General features: G+C 40.9%; 2 protein-coding genes across 2 annotated transcripts; both read left to right on the forward strand.

The window, feature by feature from the left end:
* Positions 1-623: 623 nt before the first annotated feature.
* On the forward strand, positions 624-3,888 carry LOC115797825 (E3 ubiquitin-protein ligase TRIM21-like). The gene is made up of 2 exons (XM_030754346.1): positions 624-740; positions 1,704-3,888. Exon 2 carries the CDS (start codon positions 1,713-1,715, stop codon positions 3,357-3,359), a length of 1,647 nt encoding a protein of 548 aa, XP_030610206.1. The 5' UTR covers positions 624-740; positions 1,704-1,712; the 3' UTR covers positions 3,360-3,888.
* A 5,517-nt stretch (positions 3,889-9,405) lies between these two features.
* Positions 9,406-16,326, forward strand: smim36 (small integral membrane protein 36). Its single transcript, XM_030754350.1, has 2 exons — positions 9,406-10,085; positions 14,202-16,326. Exon 1 carries the CDS (start codon positions 9,616-9,618, stop codon positions 9,955-9,957), a length of 342 nt encoding a protein of 113 aa, XP_030610210.1. The 5' UTR covers positions 9,406-9,615; the 3' UTR covers positions 9,958-10,085; positions 14,202-16,326.
* Positions 16,327-20,799: the final 4,473 nt, after the last annotated feature.

Genomic DNA, 20,799 nt, shown 5'->3' on the forward strand with positions numbered 1-20,799 from the left:
CATTCAGTGTTTTGGTCCATCTGCTGCCTGTCGTTCGTTTTCCCATCAGAAGAAAAACCCCTCAGCAGATGGAGAGCAGTGAGTTTGTAAGGAATTAGCCCGATCCCTGACAGGACTTTATCCGCCACATCTGCACCCGCACACAGACACAGCAGGAAAAAAAGCTGCCCCACTTTTAAAATCCATCACATTTGTTCCCCATTAAACAGCTTCTGTTAAAGTGAAGGAAGATTCCAGATCTGGGGACCAGGAAAGTGTACCAGGTTTTCATAAAAACACACTGATTTTAATTCTACTGCATGCTAGCGCCCCCTCCCTAAGGACAGTGCTGTTAGTGAGGGGCATCAGTATAAGGAGAAAAGATGCAGTTTGTAGATTACAGCAAACTAAAAAAGTTGTACATGAAGGAGACTGGAAAGAGAGAAAAACTCAAAGCTGTAAAGAATTCATTTCTAACATTACTGTGTCAGCTTTACGCACACAGCACTCCTCACACCTCCCACCTGCTGCACAAAGTAACTGAGTATAAACCAGCTGATTCCTCCTCCTGTAAAGGGAGAGACAGCAAAACCAGGCAAAGAGCTGCAGGAGGAGGAGCAACACCGGAAACACAAGAAGGTTGACGTCATTTTCCAGAAGTGAAAGTTAAAGTGTGAGAGCAGCAGCAGAGCTGCAGTCGAGTCCTGTTTGTCTCTAAAAGAAGATTCACCGAGTCCATCAGGCTCCTCTCAGCAACAGTGGTGAGTGCAGCTGATCACATTTCCTGTTTCCACACAAATCTTCAGTTCACTCCGTTCATTTCATGCTGACTCATCACAGTCACACTGGGTCAGTGGAAATGTGTTCATGTAGCCACAGATCCACAGCAGAAACATCGAGCTGCTGTTTGAAAGTCTCGCTGCAGAACTGCTCAGGACTTTGGACTGAATCTCTGTGCTTTGGACTTCAGGCTGACTCCAAACTTCCTGCTCTCACACTGTTTGTTTCCTTTAGCTCTTTCACAATAAAAGCAAAGCAGATGGAGGCTTTTATTGTGAAGCAGTGAGAATAAGTCCAGTGTGTTTGCAACTGAGTGAGCAGAGCTTTGTTAGCAGATGTTCTTCTGTATAAATCAGTGGTTCTTATATTTTGTGGCAGCCTCACATCCCACCATTTTCATCATGAACAATAAAAACATGAACAGGAAGTTAAATGTGAGCTAAATAAAGGTGGAGCAACAGCATCAGCAAACTTCATCCATCTATTTTCATAACTGCTCATGGAATTAAAGGTCCCAGATGGTACTGAGTGAGAGGTGGGGTCCACTCTGACAGGTCACAGTCTATTGGAAGGCTAATGCTACAATTATATTATACATGACTGTAATATAACTATATAACTATAACATTACACATTATTCAAGAACCATCAGAAAGCTGAAAATCTGCCAGTCACACCTGTTTTAAATGTTGTGGCTGAAAAATAGAGTCATTTTGGTGATTTCCATCTTTCAGTGTCACTTGCAGGTTTGGTCATTCAGACGATTAAACTGTTTCATTCTGCTTTTACAAGAAAATAAATCCAATCACAGCAAAGAATCAATAACTCAAACTGTTGATAGACACATGTGAATCGTACAATACTGACACCAGATTCTTTCTTTCTAAAAATGAAATTTAAACTGAATTTCAACTAAAATGTATCTTTTTTTCTTTCTCCCTCAGAGTGCAGACATGTCTGCTTCCAGCAATCTACAATCTGAAGATCAGTTTCTGTGCTCCATCTGTCTGGATGTGTTCACTGATCCAGTCAGCACATCATGTGGACACAACTTCTGTAAGAAATGCATCACTCTGCACTGGGACATGAATCAGAGCTGTCAGTGTCCCATGTGTAAAAAGGTGTTTAATATCAGACCTGAGCTTCATGTTAACACCTTCATCTCTGAGGTGGTTGCTCAGTTCAGACGTGAAGCTGAGCAGAAAGCCAGCAGCAGCAGCTCAGAGCAACAAGCTGCCAAACCAGGAGAAGTTCCCTGTGACGTCTGCACCAGAACCAAACTGAAGGCCCTGAAGTCCTGCCTGGTGTGTCTGACCTCCTACTGTGAGACTCACCTGGAGCCTCATCTGACAGCTTCACGTCTGAAAAGACATCAGCTGGTGGAGCCTGTGGAGAACCTGGAAGGCAGGATGTGTGTGAAGCACGATAAACCTCTGGAGCTGTTCTGTAAGACCGACCAGACATGTGTCTGCATGCTCTGCCCTGTTTTAGACCACAAGAACCACGAGTTTGTTCCTCTCAGAGAAGAATATGAAGGAAAGAGGACAGAGCTGGGGAAGATAGATGCTGAAATTCAGCAGATGATCCTGAAGAAACGACTGAAGGTTCAGGAGGTCAAGAAGTCAGTGAAGATGAGCAGAGATGCTGCAGACAGAGAGAAAGCAGAAGGTGTTCAGGTCTTCACTGCTCTGAAGAAGTCTGTTGAGAGAGGCCTGAAGGAGCTCATAAAGGAGATCGAAGACAAAAAGAAAGCAACAGAGAAACAGGCTGAAGGTTTCATCAAGGATCTGGAACAGGAAATCTCTGAACTGATGAGGAGAAGCTCTGAGGTGGAGCAGCTCTCACGCTCTGAAGACCACCTCCACCTCCTCCAAAGCTTCTCGTCCCTGAAAGCTGCTCCACCCACCAAGGACTGGACAGAGGGCAGTGTCCATCCAACATCATATGAGGGGACTGTGGTGAGCGCTGTGGCTCAGCTGGAGGAGACACTCAGGAAAGAGAAGAAGAAGAAGAAGCTGTTTGAGGCTGAGCTGAAGAGGGTCCAGCAGTATGCAGTGGATGTGACTCTTGATCCTGATACAGCACATCCTAAACTCATCCTGTCTGATGATGGAAAACAAGTGTATGATGGTGATGTGAGGAAGAATCTTCCAGACAACCCAGAGAGATTTTCTAACTATACTATGGTTTTAGCAAAGCAGAGTTTCTCTTCAGGCAGATTTTACTTTGAGGTTCAGGTTAAAGGAAAGACTGACTGGGATTTCGGGGTGGCCACAGAGTCCATCAACAGGAAGGGAAAAATCACACTGAGACCTCAGAATGGTTTCTGGACTGTGTGGCTGAGAAATGGAAACAGGTACAGAGCTCTAATTGGATCTCCACTCCCCCTCTATCTTCAGTCTGGTCCTGAGAAGGTGGGGGTGTTTGTGGATTATGAGGAGGGTCTGGTCTCCTTCTATGATGTAGATGCTGCAGCTCTGATCTACTCCTTTACTGGCTGCTGCTTCACTCAGAAACTCCACCCATACTTCAGTCCCTGTCGTAATCAGGGTGGTAAAAACTCTGCTCCTCTGATCATCTGTGCTGTCAATCAAACTTAGTCGATCACCAACTGATTTGATTTGATGATTTGATTGATTTTTATTGAAGGGAACAAATGAACATATTCAGTGTGAATATCAGACAATAAGTATTAAAAAGCTTCATTTAAGAATAAAGTTTGTTAAATGCTGTTAGTGGATACAGAAACATGTCATTGTTATATGAAGCATTCAGAGCTCAGCTGATGTTTGCTACACAGAGCTTTGGTTACTTAGGGTCTCCTGACATGGCTCAGTTTAGTGCATAGACAGTATAACAGATGAACGTAACTTCTAGCTCTGAAACGTGAAGCTTTTAACCTGCATTCCCTTTAATGGCCACTAGGGGGCGATACCTGTGGTTACAAAAAGACCTCCAGTCCTTTATAAGTGTACGGAAAATGTTGCTCTGACTGACCTCAGTAAACAGTTTACTGCTGACTTTAATGTCTCAGACACTAACTTTGATCATCTTCAGTGTCAGATGGAGGATCATTCATTGAGTTCAATATGAGTTCAACAAATCTAGTCGGTATCTTCTAAAATAAAACAGCTGTTTGCATAAAATGTTCTCCGTTGTTTCCTGGTTGTTTCTTGTTGATTGTGAACCCACTACTCAAAGAGACAAAGGGGTGAGAACTGGCCAACCAAATGGTCCCATTCGGCCCACTGGATGGCTCTGCAAAGTGTGAAAACTGCAGCAGTGAAGTCATTAATTACTCCAAGTTTTCAATAAAATGCTCTGATACCCCTGGTGATGCCAGCTGTGCTACAGAGAAGTGGAAAAGGATGTAAAGTTAAAAGACTCTTAACTCCAGAACAAGTTAGTTTACATAAAAGTGTAAACTACTGTTGTTTAGACACAAAAGCTACGTATGAAGGTTTCACTCTCTCTCCACAGGTTTACATGTCATGACTGCTGCCTCTGCTCGGTGGGAGACTGACGCACATGGGTTTTTTTGGAAAGCGTTTTTCTGTGTGGCTTTTTAGGTGACATTTTTTGTTTTTGTTTTTGAAAAACTCCGTCCAGGGTGAAGATTTCAGAAACTCAGTTTCAGCATTTACACATGGACAAAAAAACAAAGGTTTTGTCTTGTAATGAAAAAAGCTGTGCGGCTGATTGGCTGACGTTTCACTGTGGTGAGGGGGTCGCTTGCTTTGGCATGCTCTGCTCTTGACAGCACTTCGCCATCGTTTTTTGCATTTTCATTTGGATGAAAATATTTTTCAAAATGAATGTGGAAAATCTATGTTTTAAAAAGTACCTGTGTACAAACCTTAACCTTAAAAATGAATCAATCTTGCTACTTTAAAAACTTTGGGGAAAAAAAAAATTTGTGTTTTTACCATAAAATTTCTTTTTTTTTCTTGTTAATTTGCCACTTTTGTATTTTTCTCTTTTTTTTTTCTCTTAAATTTTTAAAGTTAATCTCATAAATTTGCATTTTTGGGGGGAGCCCACCCTGGGGTCCTTTTTTGTTTTTTTTTTAAATTATTTATGTATTTTTTTAAACCTTCAGTGGCCCTCCTTGTAGAGGCACCGAGGACTATGAAGAGACAAAAATTCTGAATTAGCAAAAGTGGGAACAATATTGACTGTAGAAGACTGGAATGCTTGATGTGGCCTGAAACTGAACAAAGGCCCAGAGTAAAACAAAGTTAAAGTGGAAAACAAACAGGGATTACAAATTAAAACTGACAAAAACTGAAAAAATAAAATCCAAACACAATGAGGCTCGAGGAGCAGTTCACTTTTGCTTTCCAGGTGTTTGAAACATCTCCCGGTTAAATCATAATGGCGTTAACGTCATTATGATGGAGACGTCCAGACAGACAAAGCAAGAATGTTTGATCAGATTACCGCAATGCAGAAATTAAATGTACATGATTGTTTTATTTAAAATGTCATTTGATTTAAAACTACATTCATTTGGACAATAAATGATTGTGATTGAACTCCCACACTCTGTTCCTGTACAGACTTGTCATTTTTAGCTGTTTGCCTCTCTGTAAGTTCTGTCTCACTCTTTGTACGGTGAACTAAACATAGTAAATGGTCTAATTCTTATATAGCACTTTTCTACTCTTGCTAAGCACTCAAAGCGCTTTCTACCACACATTTTGCATTTACCCATTCACACAAAGCACTATTTTCAAAGTGCTTTCTGTCTAACATTCACACACATTCATACTCTGACGGTTGCACCGGAAAGCAACCACTGTGCAGACAGGTCTGTGATTGCATTCAGCAGAGATGCACATTCATAACTACATGTTGTCTAAAGAGAACTGAATACTAGCACTGAAGTTTGTAGGCCTGTTTAGGAACTCGCTGAGAGGATTCTCAGATGCACTTGTTTCTTCTTTCTGAATTTTTTTGAGCCTGTCTTGTAGTTTATTAGGTCAGGTTGATGTTCTACCATCAGCAGGTCATGTCAGCTTGTTTGGGTGCTTCTCTCTAAAGTCTAATATCCGCTTTGCTATATTTTTCCTGCTCTGTTACTTTTACTCCGCCTCTTCCCCCCCAGCACTCACCATCTGCTGTCGAGGACAGTAGTTTAGGTGTCCCTGGTCTGAAAGGTATTTCCTGATTTTGTTATTTTACAACATATTTGAAACAACTGGATTTCCTCTTCTCATATTTGTGTTTTATTTACTGGGGATGACAGAGTTCCACAGACAGCAGATTCATTCACAATCAGATCTGTGAAACATGAACTCCAGTTTTTACTGTGAACTTGTTGAACTGTTTCTGCACTCAGAGAAAAACTATGGAGGTTGTTTAAGCCGTGTGTCTTCATGTGAAGCTTGCTGGTGATGCTGGGACTCTGTGGAAGCTGTGACAGTGATGAGTAATGGAGAGCAGATGCAGGATGGATGTTAGATGGAGTTTTGTTCTGCTCTGACACTCAGTCAGATCCACCATTGGTCCTGTGAATGTAAAGTACTGTCTGTGCACGCCTTGAGGCGACTGTTTGTTGTGATTTGGCACTATTTAAATAAAAGATGGACATTTTAACATGGAAGTCATTGGGGGTTGACTCAGACTTTACAGAGATAAAAAAAAGAAAGCCTTTTTCTCACAGACTTCTATAGGACCATTTGCAACCACAGCTTTCACCATCTGATGTCCATCAGACAGAATGCAGGTTTAAGGAAGCTACGTCCATCATTTTTACTGTCTGTGGCAGGGGTGGACAATTCATTTTCCCAAGGGGCCACATGAAAAACTGGAGGTGTGTCCAAATTCAGGGGCTGCATCCTATGAAGGGCACATTCATAGGCTGATCACAGCAATGAATGCTGTCCAAATTCGAGGGCACCTCCAAATGTGCCCTTCTTTGTCCAGACTTTGAAGGGTGTATTGGGTGGATCCTTCAAGGCCCCCCCATCCCAACATACATGGAAGGCCGAAGCCAGTGAGGGATTGTTCTTTTAAAATAGCGGTAGCAGCAGAAGAGGTAGCAGGAGAGGAATACACTTTTAAATGTAAACATATGAGAATCTTAAAGCCTGTGTGCTGATAAGCTTTTGACATTTTTCATAGAATTTTTTTAACACAGAACTCATTGCTGCAGCCAGGGACGATACAGAAATGACCCCTTAAACTGATTTTTAGTTTGCTTGTTTTCCACTGAGTTTTTGGTTCTATCACTAGTTAGCTAACATAAACTAATGCACGTCTGTTACCGGCAACCAACCAACCCACCTACCAACGTTACATTCTGTACTGGCACAAGATGGCGCTGCGCATGCTCTAAAAACTAAAACATTTATTTCTTAAATCCAGCTTCACAGGCAGAGTTAAATCTGGGAACGCTTTGTAGAGCAGGATAAACAAACAAACACAGGACAAAAAAATTAGTCTTTATATGTGTAGTGTTTCATGTGCACTTGAAAGAAAACGCCTACTGTAGTAAACCTGGGGAGGTGTATGCTCATATGGTGGGTCCATTTTTTTTTAAAGTTCATATGAATTGCTGCACACACAAACATGTCAGGAAGAATACACAGCTATTCTCAATTTATATTTTTTGCTAAATAAACTTTTTTTTTTTTTGGTGGTATTAAGCAATGGGGTATTGGGCGGGTTTGTAAAGGGTAGCACCACTGTATGGTACTGGCCACACATCTGCTTCTGTTACACCCTGAAAAGGGGGATAAATCTATAAAGGTGCTCAGACACGATGCTTCTCTTTCACCACTTTCATTGAGAATGAGGCATCGCGGCCGGAGCGCCCCCTTCTGGCAGCTGAAGGCATGACTAATCAATCACATGCATCACATCTCAAAAAAAGCTCAGCAAGTAGATCACAGAGTGAATCATGACAGGTTGTATTCTTATCAGTTACAATGAGGCTTTTTACCTCATTTATAAACATACACTCTTTCAAATGACTTATTTTACTTTCGAACCATGGCTATTTTATTGCTATAATCAATACAATGATAAAATCAATCTATCACACTTCATAGATGTGAGTGCTATGCATTGGTCCTCCACAACTCATGAAGTCATCAAGTATGGCTCCAAATAGCTGGTAGTGCACACCAGGGGCCATATGGCCTGGGCTACACTAAGTAAGGAAAACTCAATTAAAGGAATGTCACTCGTCAGTGCATAAAGACTGGGAATGTTGGAAGAGGCAGAAGAACCTGTAAGTAAGGTCACTGGCTCCAAAGGCATGACAGCAAGGTAATGTGACTCACCAGGACACCCTCTGACAAAGACAAATGAGTGACCAGTCACCTTGGAAAGGACCAGACCTACCAATAATTCACCCATAATCAGCAATGGTAGGTAGTCATAAAAGCAAATCAAGTCATGGAGACCAATCCCGCCTCGCTGCAGTTACGTCTTCTAATGGCTACAGAAGAGGCATCTCTTCTTCCTCTGTGAATAAGGAGGCTAGAAGTGATGAGGTAGGCTCAGAATCTCCTGAAGAGAGGTCTACAGCTGATATCTGTCAACTGAGAACAAGAAGAAGATGCTCAAAGCTGCTCCCTGGAACGTAAGGACACAAAGCCCAGAATATCTGATGTAAATGTTGAGAGGATATTCTCTGGAGGCAAAGAGCACAAAGTATGTTGTTGGCATCATGATGAAGAAGAGAATTGCAGCATCAATGATAGGCTATTGGCCTGTGTCAGACAGATTCATCACGACGAAGCTAAAGAGAGCACGATTCAATATCAGCATCATCCAGATCTATGTACCAATGTCTGACCATGAGGAGGATGAGACAGAGAAGCAATGGCACTCACCAAATCAGGCAAGATTACAGTACCATCCTTATGGGGGACTGGAATGCCAAGGTGGGGGAGGAGAGTGAATACCCAGATGCACTGAGATGTAGAGTAGGAGAAAGAAATGAATGTGATGAGGGTCTGATCAGTTTCTGTTGGACAAACAAAATGTAATTGCCAACACCCTGGCTTTCTTCTTGCTAATGTCCCTAATGTCCCTGCCAACAGGGACATGTTGTTTGATACCCAACATAGCAGCTAGTTCGCTAACCCGAGCTTATTACTTCTACCAAAATTCTATCAATATAGCCAACAATATATTTTTTATCCATATGTGAGCTTTGTGTGTCGTAAAGCTGTGACTCCATAGGTTAAAGGATAAAGTTGGCCTAAAAGAGCAGCTCAGCAGAAATAAGAGCTTTATCAGGATGTACTCTCAAAATTACATGTTTAGAGCAGCCTGCTGTGGGCCCTTATTTCCTTTTAATACAATTTAATTTCAAATGTAAAAATAATCTCTGAGAGTGACATAATAAAGCAGTTGTTTTAATACATATTACATGACTCCCAAATCCCCACAGCAACACTTATGGCAGGCTGACAGGTGTGTGCTACAGCCCGGGGCTCCATTTTGCTGAGTATGATTTTTGTCACTGCGCTGGACGTGTAGTTGGCAAAATCAAAATGGTGGCTTAAGTTATTAAAACTGAGCAGCTTTAATCATTGGCTGCTGAACGTCAAGGTTGGAGGAGCAGCGGGGATTAATGTCCTTTAAAGCACAAAGCCTCATATCCACCCTGGCCTGCTGTCACTGCCCGCTCTCTCTCAGCTGATCCCCGTCATTTCATCATCCGACGCCGTCCTCTGCTCTCTTTTGCTCTTTCTCTCTTTCCGGCCAGCTGTCTGTCCAACATCCATCATCGCAGGCTTTTTTTTTCTGCTTCTCTCTCTCACTTTCCCAGACTTCTGTTCTTGATTTTCCCACCATCTCTTCCTTCTCTGGATCCAGGGCAAGATATGAAGCGGCACCATGGGATTTATGGAATTCTACCTGGAGATTGACCCCGTCACCCTGAACCTCATCATCCTGGTCGCCAGCTATGTCATCCTGCTCCTCGTGTTCCTCATCTCCTGTATCCTGTACGACTGCCGTGGCAAAGACCCCACCAAGGAGTACGCCCCCGACACCACGCCGGCGCCGCCCAGCCAGTCACCCATACGCCTGGTGGTCATGCAGAACTCGCCCGCCACGACCCGCTATGAGCCCAACAACAAAGCAGGCCACGCAGAGCTGCCGACGCCGGACCTGAGCCGGGACAGAGGAGACAGGGAGCGAGAGAGGGAGAGGGAGAAGAGGAGTACTCTTGTCTGAGGAAGGTTATGACTCATAACCATGAAGTGCTGCTGCATCACTGTGCAGTGTTTTCATTCTCAGACACTTATTTTTACATTTTAACATCCCTGGATGGTGTTGATGAGCAGCTGAGGAGCCAGCAGGAGGTAAGGAGCAAGGAGGTCCAAGGAGGCTGAAGGAAAGCAAAGGCTTAGACCTAGTTATTATTTTAACTGGGGGTTATTCTGGTAATTATTTGCTGAATTTACTGTTGCGTCTATAAGGAAACAATTTCAGTTTCAAAATCTTTCTTTTTTGTAATCACAGCCCAAAATACTCTCACATGTCTCACATGCCAACCCACCTGTTCACCTACATTAGTGGGGACACCTACCTTCTGAGGACCTTGATGAAGCTGTCTTCCAAAATGAATGGTTTATTTTGGGGTTAAGTCATATTTAATAAGTAAAGGCTAAAATTGGGTTAATCTTGTGTTTAGCAGCAACAGAAAGCATGTGGAAGGCCCCCAGAGGGATATTATACATCAGCTGGTCCAGTGATGGTCCCAGTAACAGCACTGGTTAGATTAGTCAGTGTGGGGGGGTCCCACGGGGATCTAAAAGGTGTTTCACACACTTTAAAATAAACCTTCAGATGAGAGCCAGAGATGAGTAAAAACGTTCGGCAACAGTGAAACCCCCCCCAAAAAGATCTTCCCCAAACCACATCTGTTTAATCATCTCACATGTGCACATCTGCGTGTGTGCAGATGTTTCCGTTCGCTGTGTGGCCTGCTCGTCCCATACATGCAGGACTCATTCAGACCGGCGGGTGCTCTGGCGGTAATCTGTCGAGCATTAGCAAATGCTTGGAAATCAATTATTTGTGATATGCGTCTCAGTGTGGGACATGAATTGAGGCCGTTGTCACGGCGCCTGTGTCGGAGCAGCTGATTGGTCCCCTTTTGTTAAATCAGATTAACAGAAAATCAAAACCTGATTAATTAGTTTGAGGATGCAGCGGGACGCTGATGTGCTGATGCTGAATGAAAACAGTCACGCGCTCTGCACAAACTGTTCCTGCTCTGTTCAATATGCAGTAAAATGAGAGCCATAGAAGAAATTAGCCTTTCATTTTAAAGCAGTGACATTAAACCCGAATGTCTGGAATCAATGCAGTTATAATGTTAATTAAAGTTAGATGTTTAAAACTCATCATCTGCATTCTGCAGTATCTGTGGCATCCATTTACAATCATATTTAGCAGATTAACAGCTTGATTGTTTAATGTTCACTGAAATATTTGGATGTGACGGCTGCATTTTTCCTGTTGATACTTGGAATCTATGACCATATCTTAAAGTGAAAGTTTCACTTTGTCCATTTCAATATAAATGTAGCTGATTCAGTGACTGATGACATCAACACAGGCGTTTTTTAAACAGAGTTTTTTTGTTTTTCTCTGTTTCTAAAATGAAATGGTGATATTGTAAGGTACAAATATCACGACCATAATTACTAAAGGAGAGAATATTCTCTTTAAATTGTATTAGTTTTAACAAAGAAAACAACAGAGAAATTTATTTGTTTCAATTTTTATTAAAAATGTGTTGAGTGTGAAGAGGTTTCAGACAACATAAGACATTGAAAACTGTCCTCTAATACTCAGAGATGGATATTTCTGACCAAACATAAAGTTTACAGCAATAATCTGCAGATTAGCCAAAGGTGAAAATTTTAAAATGAGCTGACAGGCTGACACACTCAGCGCTCGGTTGCGGGAATGTTTAGACCAAAGGTCATGTATGCTTCAGCTGCTTTCACAGCTGCTTTCTTCTGCAGTCAATTATATTTTGCCAGAGGATGATTACCCTCACTGTGGAAAACCTCATGAGTGAATGTTTTTCATAAATCATGCATGTAAATATGCAGCTTTTTAATGTCCCCTCCATGGTGTGTGTACTCAGATTGTATAGAAAAATATTAAAGTACTGACTGGTGGATATGAAGACAATGAAGTGACACAATATTTTATTTATATTTAGTGACTATAAGCTGATCAAGAATAAATCTTCCCATTCTTTAAAACAATGAAATTCTCAATCATAATATTATATACATAACATCAGAGTTAAGAAAAGTAATTGGATTAATCCAGAGGTGGACATGGATGTCACTGTACCATATCCCCACCATATCCACAGGAAATTATGTTTATATGAGATTAGTGAAGTAAAATAAGGTCAGGTTGATCCAATTGTTTTCTCCTGATCCAAAGAGTTTAAAGTGCATTAAAGGTATGCAGTCCACAAACCACGACTGTCTGTAGAAAATAGGTCAGTCTGTCTAGTGGATGTCCAGATATTTCACTGAAATATTTGCTGGTGGTGCTCAGTGGAAGTTCAGAAGATCATGCTGTTATTCGGGTTCAAATAATGTCAGAGTTTGACGTGGATCAAATCAACTAACCAATCAACCAGTCAGAGGTTACATTTTTGGTATATGACACAACTGCTATGTCAGTCACAGATGAAATAAATAGCACTGATCATCTCAGAACAGTGGCCCATGTGAAACTCTGAGCTACGGTAGCTCAATATGTTTCAGACTTTCTGAACCCAAGGCAACATTTGAAGCACACCTTCATTAATATTGATGTAAAATAGTCTCAGTGCCTCAGTTCTTCGCCGCTAGTATGTAAGTTGCCTCTTTTATCAGATGCTTCACTCAGTCCAACAAATGCTTTTGGAGCTTTGGGCTCAGCACTCTTTTGAAGTCATTTGTTTTAGAGGAGTTTTTGTTTTAAGTGGCTCTTAAATTGCTCTGCGTCACTGTTAGCATCAACCAGCTGCACTCAGGCTGGAGGCTGTTGACATCTCTGTTCCCGATGAAGCCATAAGATGGGTAGCACTCACAAAAGTTTCTTTAGCCTTTGAGGGCTCATGCTGTAATACAGTATTTCCCACAATCTGAAGAGGACTTCCAGTCCATATGGAATTTGGTAGGAGGTTTGGTAGAGCTGGGAGACTTCTGAAGTTCTGGTGGAGTTCTCTGGAGCTGGTTTAGGCTGGTAGTGAATGGTTAGTTGGTTTGGACTGTGAGATATATGACTTCAGAACATGGTCTCTAGTTCTAACATCTTTTTTTTCCATAAAATGTTGACGCAGTTGATCGAGGAGTGTATGAATTGCATAAAAACTGCATGTTCAGACCAGCACCAGACTGCATCCTCCGCCCCCAACCTAAGGTCCCCGAGGACCCAGACTCTTAAGCTTAGCTCCTGCTACATGAAGCTTCAACCCAGCCTGTTAATCCCCTGCCTCTCCCCACCCCGCTTCCATCACAGAGATCAAATAAGCTGACAACATAAACCCTCACTGGACAGGGAAATAATCAATGGAAAGACTCAGGCGTTAACGTCACTCATCCCTTTGACGTACGCTGGACAGCAGGGAGAACCATTTAGATGCCTGATTGTAAGGGCTAATATTTACAGATGTGGGTGGCAGCAGATGCTGGTGTTATTAGAGATTTGTTGGATGTGTTAAAAGAAGCTGAGGGTTGGTTGGAGGGAAATCCTCCATCTGACACACTGCAGTACAGAGAGAACATCCTCTGTTTATCTTGTACTGAAGGATACTTTATACAACAGTGCTAATGATGGAGAGCATTTGTACACGTTTTGGTTCTGAGCACTGACACAAAGCCCAGCTGAGGTACTGTATGGGACACATTCACTAGCAGATATGCTTGTTAAGGAATTTAGGATGGTTGTATTTGATGTTTTTCTTCTGTTTCCATGAGGAACTTCGTGTCTTGCACATTAAACTTTATCTTGACAGAACATTTAACATCCTTACCAACAATCAAAAGGCTCCTTCTAGATGAACTCAGAGCTGCTAGCTGCCTCCAAGCTCAAGAACGAAGTCTGAACCTGAAATTGTCAGGCAGCTTTTAGGGTTTCTTCAGTGACAAATTGTGCAACACGTCAAACTCATAAACACTGAGTCATGACCATTAATCAGTTTGTTGGAGCACCACCAACATATGAAACAGCAAGCTCTGCAGCACTTCAAAGGCTCATACATATGACTCGATTTTGATGAGAATTTGTTGGGATTCAAAGAAAAAGTAATATACAATCTTAAGTACTGCATATATGTGTCACTTTGTATATATCATTATTGAAAAGTTATTAAGAATGGAGAATACTAAAGATAAACTGTAAATCAAAGTATCCATGCTTAATCACTGTGTGATATTTTTCCCCTCATGTTTTTCCAGGGTTTCAACCTCACCTGCAAGTCCCAGAATTCCCTTGAATTCCCACCATTGGGCTCCACTCACCTACAGCATCATCAATTTTTTTGAGGGATAGTTACCCTGTGGGACTCTGGAGACTGACTCGGCTTCATGGGAACAAACAAAAGACCTCACAGTGTGTGAACTTCAGGTCATCAGTATCAGATTCTTCATCTCACTCCGATCTTAACGAGAAACTGAAGAAGACAGAGATCAGCTGGGCTATGACACAAACACAGCTGATTTAAAAAACATCGTTACCCCAACCTGACATACTGAAAAAAGTGGTGAAGGTAATGGTGACATCAGCAGTTTCCCCGTAACCTGCAAGTGTGGCTATCACAGGACAACTGAAGATGACATTAATGGAGGAGGGCGTCGATTGCACTTTTTCAAAGGATGCCATCTTAACGTGAGGGCAACACTATTAATAGCTACCCTGCAGGAGTTTTTTTTTTTTTTTTTTTTTAATTTAATAACTATGTGAAGTCTGACTGCGGAGTTGGATGACTGAACATTTAAAAAAAAACCCACCATTGTACTGTATTAAATCTGAGTGTTTGATTACCTTTAAAGACACATTTTAATAATCTAAGTGTGCTTCCGCATTTTGGCTACACCAGAAAAGTAGAAAAAGTAAATCAGCTTGGTGTTCATGACAAAATCCAATAACAATGATCATTTCCCACACAACCAAAGGGAAATCCAAATGTGTTTTTACCTTTTAAAGTTAAAGCAGCTGATACACCTGTGACCTGCCCTTGCCTGCCAGCTGGTTAACACCGAACGTGTCACCACTGAGACGACTGATCAAATGCACTTTGAATTACCGTAATTATGTGACTGTTTGTCCTATCGGAAAAATTCAAACAGTTTCTGAAAGCTGAGAAATTGTGCATCACAGCCAACATTGGGTTATTACAGTCATTGTTGCCCGAAGTCTGCAAACAGCTGGACATTTGAAGTGCGCTGTGTCCCCGTCGACACGTTTGACTTTATAGGGTTAAAAAGGTCCTTTTATTATTTTATGGATACATGCCTCCTACAATTGATGACTTTAAGGGTACAGACAATATTTTAAAAAATAAATAAAAATAAAATAAAAATAAAATAAATAGTTTCAACACCTTTTAAGTTAAGTTTACATTCCTCAGTACACTAATTCAAACTGATGACGCAGAAAACTCTGCGCTGTCTGCTGGTCTGGCTTACGAACCGACATGGAGGTGAACGTCACAAAACTGTTATTTTACAGATCTTCACCATTTGGAGGTCCCCTCAAGCCAGTGAAACTTGACCTTAAATATTAAACAATAAATGCTGTTGTGCATAACATGTTATAGTTTGAATTTTCATGGACACACACCTTAATTATGATATAGCACCTGTCAAGATGTCTGCTGGGCCTGATTAAGGAGGTTCCCGACTCAGTGGTCCCTAATCCCAGCTTTGTGGTAATTAAACTCCAATTTTGTTTGTATTTACAAAAAACATATTGAAAAATCTAGTTTTGAACCCAAAGATTTTAGTTTACATGCCTCATTACCATTTCATCCTTCTGAATCAGCAAAAAAAAAAAAAAAAATACACGGCTCTTATGCTGGACATGAGGAGGACTTTCTTCAGTTTGTTGCTGCAATTTCTTCTCGTGTTTTTAGGCATATTTTAGTGCTAGAAATAAACTGTAGACATGCAGGTTTACTTCTCTGGTTCTTATTCTGAGATATGTTAAAGCTTTTATTGTGCATAAAAAATATAAATATTTTCAGTTTTTATAGAGTCACTACAGGTGATGTTGCAGTACCTGTGGTGCTATCTGCTGGGCCACATTGTGAACAAAACCAGCAGGTTCTTTTGCACATTTAACCCTCGGGAGGTCTGTTCCAGTCAGTAAAAGACAAAAAATGTTGAAAGCGTTTTAAAAAAAAATGCTGAAAAAATCTGAATAGTTTCACTTTTTGCAGCTGCCCTCTATGCTCATGCTCTGTACCTGTGATAGCACACTCTGTTGGGCTGTATTAAATGGTAAATGGACTAGTTCTTATATAGCGCTTTTCTACTCAGTATGAGCACTCAAAGCGCTTATACAACCTGTTTGCATTCACCCATGCACTCCCATTCATACAAGCACTTCCATTTTTATGAAGCTAAGTGCTTTTAATTAACTAACATTCACTCACATTCATACTCCGACAGAACGGTCGGAGAGCAACTTGGGGTTAAGTATCTTGCCCAAGGATACATTGGCATGTAGCCCGGAGTAGCCAGGATTCGAACCGCTGACCTTCCGATCAGTAGGTGACCTGCTCTACCTACTGAGCTACAGCCACCCCAAGGTGGCTGTAGGAGATCTACGTTTGCTAAATCTGACCTTAAAACACTAAGGTAATGCTGTTATCCATTAAAAAATTAAATTTTTGTAGGCATGTGCTGTGATAACACCTGCAGTGCTGTCAGCTTCGCAAGATTATGAGCTATCCCCAAAGTCCCTGCTTTGTGCTAATTTAAGACTTTTATCATTTTAGCGGTCCATTTGATAAGCCGTGTTTGGATTAGATGATGCTATAGAACCTAAACTTTGCAGTTTGGATCTGCTGCAGTGAGAAGATTTCTTTCTGTGATTCTAAATGTTAGAATTTATTCAAATGTTCATTTGATCTTTCTGGAAAACACTACGGCTATGCTTCAGCAGAGATACACTTTATAAAATGGCAAACTAGCTTAATCCCTCTCCCTTCCTGAAATGACAAAATCCTCCTTGACCAGAAAGACTCCCACCCCCATCCACCGTCACGCTGTCCCCTCCGTTCATTGGCTCTGGCGCCATCTGACAGATGATCCAGCCCCGAGTCTTTTTAGAGGACTTGTGCCACAGAGGCCATCACTGGAGCAAATCCTCTTATATAAAACAGCACAACCAACTGAGCAACCCACCAATGGCTGCATCGCATCCATAATATGAATTGCACAATTATCCACCCCCACTGCATGTTTCATGTTTGGGGATTATATAGTGACCACCGCAGAGTATTAGATGGATGTATTTGTTGATGTCTTTTTGTCCGTGGGGAGGGTTACGTAAGCTTCAGGTTGTCAACAGGCTCAGATTTTGTCATGTTCGGGTCGACCTGGTGGCTCATCTGATGCCTACACAAGCCACAGCACGCAGCACTCAAGAAATGACCAGAAGCCTGCAACGCCAGGCCAGAAGGTCAGGAATCCAATCATGGTGCTGAGCACCCACCGGTATCAGATGATTGAACCAGGCCCAGCTTTCTTAAGAAAACACCTTTAAACACATCAACTTTCCAAACGCCACAGTTTAAGTTTTCACCTCAGCGTCAGAAGCACATTCCAGGTCAGTCACCCGTCTGGGGTTTAGATTGAGTTTTGCTTTAGCCACATACCTGCTGGCATCACCCCCGAGCTTTACAGTTTAAGTTAATTAAAATCAAACGTACGAGGAAAGTGACCCTTTGAACCAAATCAGTGAGATAAGAATTACTTAAAATCTGAAGTGAACTTTTTTCTTTTTAGTTTGATCATTATTTTCTGATGATGCAACCTCCAGATCATAAAAGATGCAGCAATTCCACTTTCTGTTTTCTGCTGAGCTCCACATACACATTATGCAGCTGCTGGTGAAAGAGTCACTGTAGGATATAAACAATCATAAAAAGGAAACCTAAATTTGTATTAAGTTGACAGAACTGATGAGGACAAAATTATTCACCTGAGTGTGAAATTTAAAGTTTGTGTCAAAATTTTCCAGTGTTTTTTGTAACAGAGCATTTCTAAACACCCTAGCTTTCTTTAGAAATCATAAATTACTTCTGTTTGCACACAATAACAGAATGATTTTAGAAAAAAACTCAATTACCAGGGTCAATATTATTAGCCCCTCAAAAAACTGACCTTTTTGTTGATCACAGCTCACACCACTGCTGTGTAATGATGTGCTTCTACTTTGTAATGCTCAAAGCTTGTAAAATGAAGTTAAAACACACAGTATGAAAACTTCAGCAAGGGTTTGAACTGTCACTTGAGAACAAATCAGTTTAGATTATATTAGATTAGATATGCTCACAAAGCCATAGACCAATAGATACAAAGTTATCATAGCGTTTCCAAGTGTCAAGAACTGGAGTGAGAAGTATCATCAAGAAATTCAAAGAGAGCCACGCAGTGCAGAACAAGCCTGGCAGAGGTAGAAAGTGAAAGATTTCAAAGACTCTGGAAAAAAAAAGTAGTGAGAGACATGTCCAAAGACTCCAGAAAAACTACCAAGGCACTGGTGAATGAATTAGCCAAATCGAGAATTGTAGTCTCAAAGAAGACAATCACTAGAACCCTGGACAGGAATGGATTGCGAGGTTCTAGACCAAGAAAAACTCTATGCCAGTCAAAGAGAAACATTCAAAGCAGACTGAAGTATGCTAAAGCACCTGGAGAAATATGCATACTGGAACTGCGTCCTTTGGTCAGATGAAACAAAACTAGAGCTCTTTGGCCTCAAAGATGTTGCTTATGTTTTTTGAAAGAAGAACACCAAATCCAAAGAACTCTGTCCCCACAGTGAAACATGGTGGTGGGAGTATTATGCTGTGGGGTTGCAGGAACTGGGAATTTCATTAAGGTTGAAGGAATCATGAAAAAAGAAGGATATGTGAAGTTTTTGAAAGAAAACCTCAAGCAGTCAGCAGCAAAACCGGGTCTTGGTCACTGCTTTGTCTTCCAACATGACAACGACCCAAAACATACGTCACTCTTGGTGAAGAACGACCTTCAGATGACCAAAGTGAACTTTATTGGCCGGCCTCCACAAAGCACTGACTTGAATCCCATTGAAATTCTGTGGGGTGAAGGTCCATGCCTGAACACCACCAGATCTGGAGGAGCTTGTGAGGTTTGCCAGAGAAGAATAATCTGGGATTGATCAGGACACATGTGAGATTTGTTGAAAACTACAGTAAACAACTGCAGGCTGTTATCCAGCAATAAGGATACACAACTGTATATGAGCATCAGGGGGGCTAATATTTTTGCCCTGGTAGTTTTTGTGAAATAATTTTCAATAAAACTTTAAAATTAAACTAAGATGTTTGAAAAAGCTGCATTAAAAAATATTTGCTCTGTTTAACAACACTTCAGAAATACTTTAAACATAGTGAGATTTTAATAGGGGGGCTAATAATTATGTCCTCATCTGTATTAATTCTCTGGTTAAATCTTTTTTCAGGGGAGGCTGTTCCTTTTTTAATGAAAACATTTAAATACTTTTGGATGTTGTGGTTCATGCTGTTAAAGTTAACATGTTGAAAAATAGGAGCTGGTTTTGTTTTAAACATGTTGGAAATTCTTTGGGAGAAAGAAATCTCACCAGTGATGTCAAAACTCTGTTTTCTTTGTAAGTCTGTCACTGTGTAATCTGAATTTCAAAATGTGCAGTAGGCTTCACTTGATCTCGGTGTACAGGAAAAAAATGTGAAAATCTATGAATAAACGAGTGGAAACTAAACTGCTGTGTTTAATAGTAATGAGAATAAAACTCCTGAAAAGGATCTTGGTTAGCTTGGTTAGATACTCACTAATTAGACTTCCGTGCTGGTTCTTTGCGAGGGGCCTATGCATGTAACCCAGCAGCTTTTATTCTTGTATGAGCTTCATTGTGTGTGTTAATTACCTTGTGGTTGTGTGGTGGTGTTTTATGTGCGGTGCCAGCCGACAGAAACCAAAAATTCCAGGACTTTTTCCCCCTCCTTGGTCCTCGCTCTTTGTCCACAGTTTTTTTCACTTTCTTCATTCCTTCACATTTATTCCGATAGTTTCAGCAATCTCCCTCCAGGAATTTGGTGACATTTGTGAGTCCTTATATCGATGTTTTAATGATTATTCCTTATTGTTATTCAAATTAATCATTTTTCATCAATCAATCATTTCAACGTAATTAACGTTACCAACAAGCCATAGTATGGCTAAGGTAAAGCTAGCAGCCTGTATCATTTTGGTAACAAAATCATAGTGTTGTGTTGATGAATGAAATGTTGATTACAGATGTAACCACGATTGTGTAGGTTAAATTGTATTGTTTTAGTATCAGTAAATTGCAATGGCAAAAAACTATATAACTAACATTTATATTCTACAGCAATAGCTAACATGGAGGTGTTAGCCCGCTAGCTGTAACTTAACTAAACAGCTCGTAGGCCTGTCTGACAGTGGTAGCTTCATCACATTCACGTCACATTAAGGTTTTATATTATATATATATATATATATATATATATATATATATATATATAAAAACTTTTGGATAACGTATGTGGCCTAGAGTCCATACAACAGGATGCTTTTCTGATGACTCTGCACTAATTTAATCAGTCCTAGTTTGTACACAGAGTGTTAGCGCAACCTGTAGACGGGGTGATGATAGCAGTTCACTTTATGCCTTGGAGATCCTTTGACTTAAAAGAATAATGTTTAAGAGCTCCTTCTACAGTGTAAATAGATTTTTGTTTTAATATTTTGTCCTGATTTCACCATTATGCTTTTGTCATCCTACACTGATAACCTCTGACTA

Source organism: Archocentrus centrarchus, chromosome 19 (assembly GCF_007364275.1).
Source record: "Archocentrus centrarchus isolate MPI-CPG fArcCen1 chromosome 19, fArcCen1, whole genome shotgun sequence".
In the NCBI taxonomy this organism is placed as follows: Eukaryota; Metazoa; Chordata; class Actinopteri; order Cichliformes; family Cichlidae; genus Archocentrus; species Archocentrus centrarchus.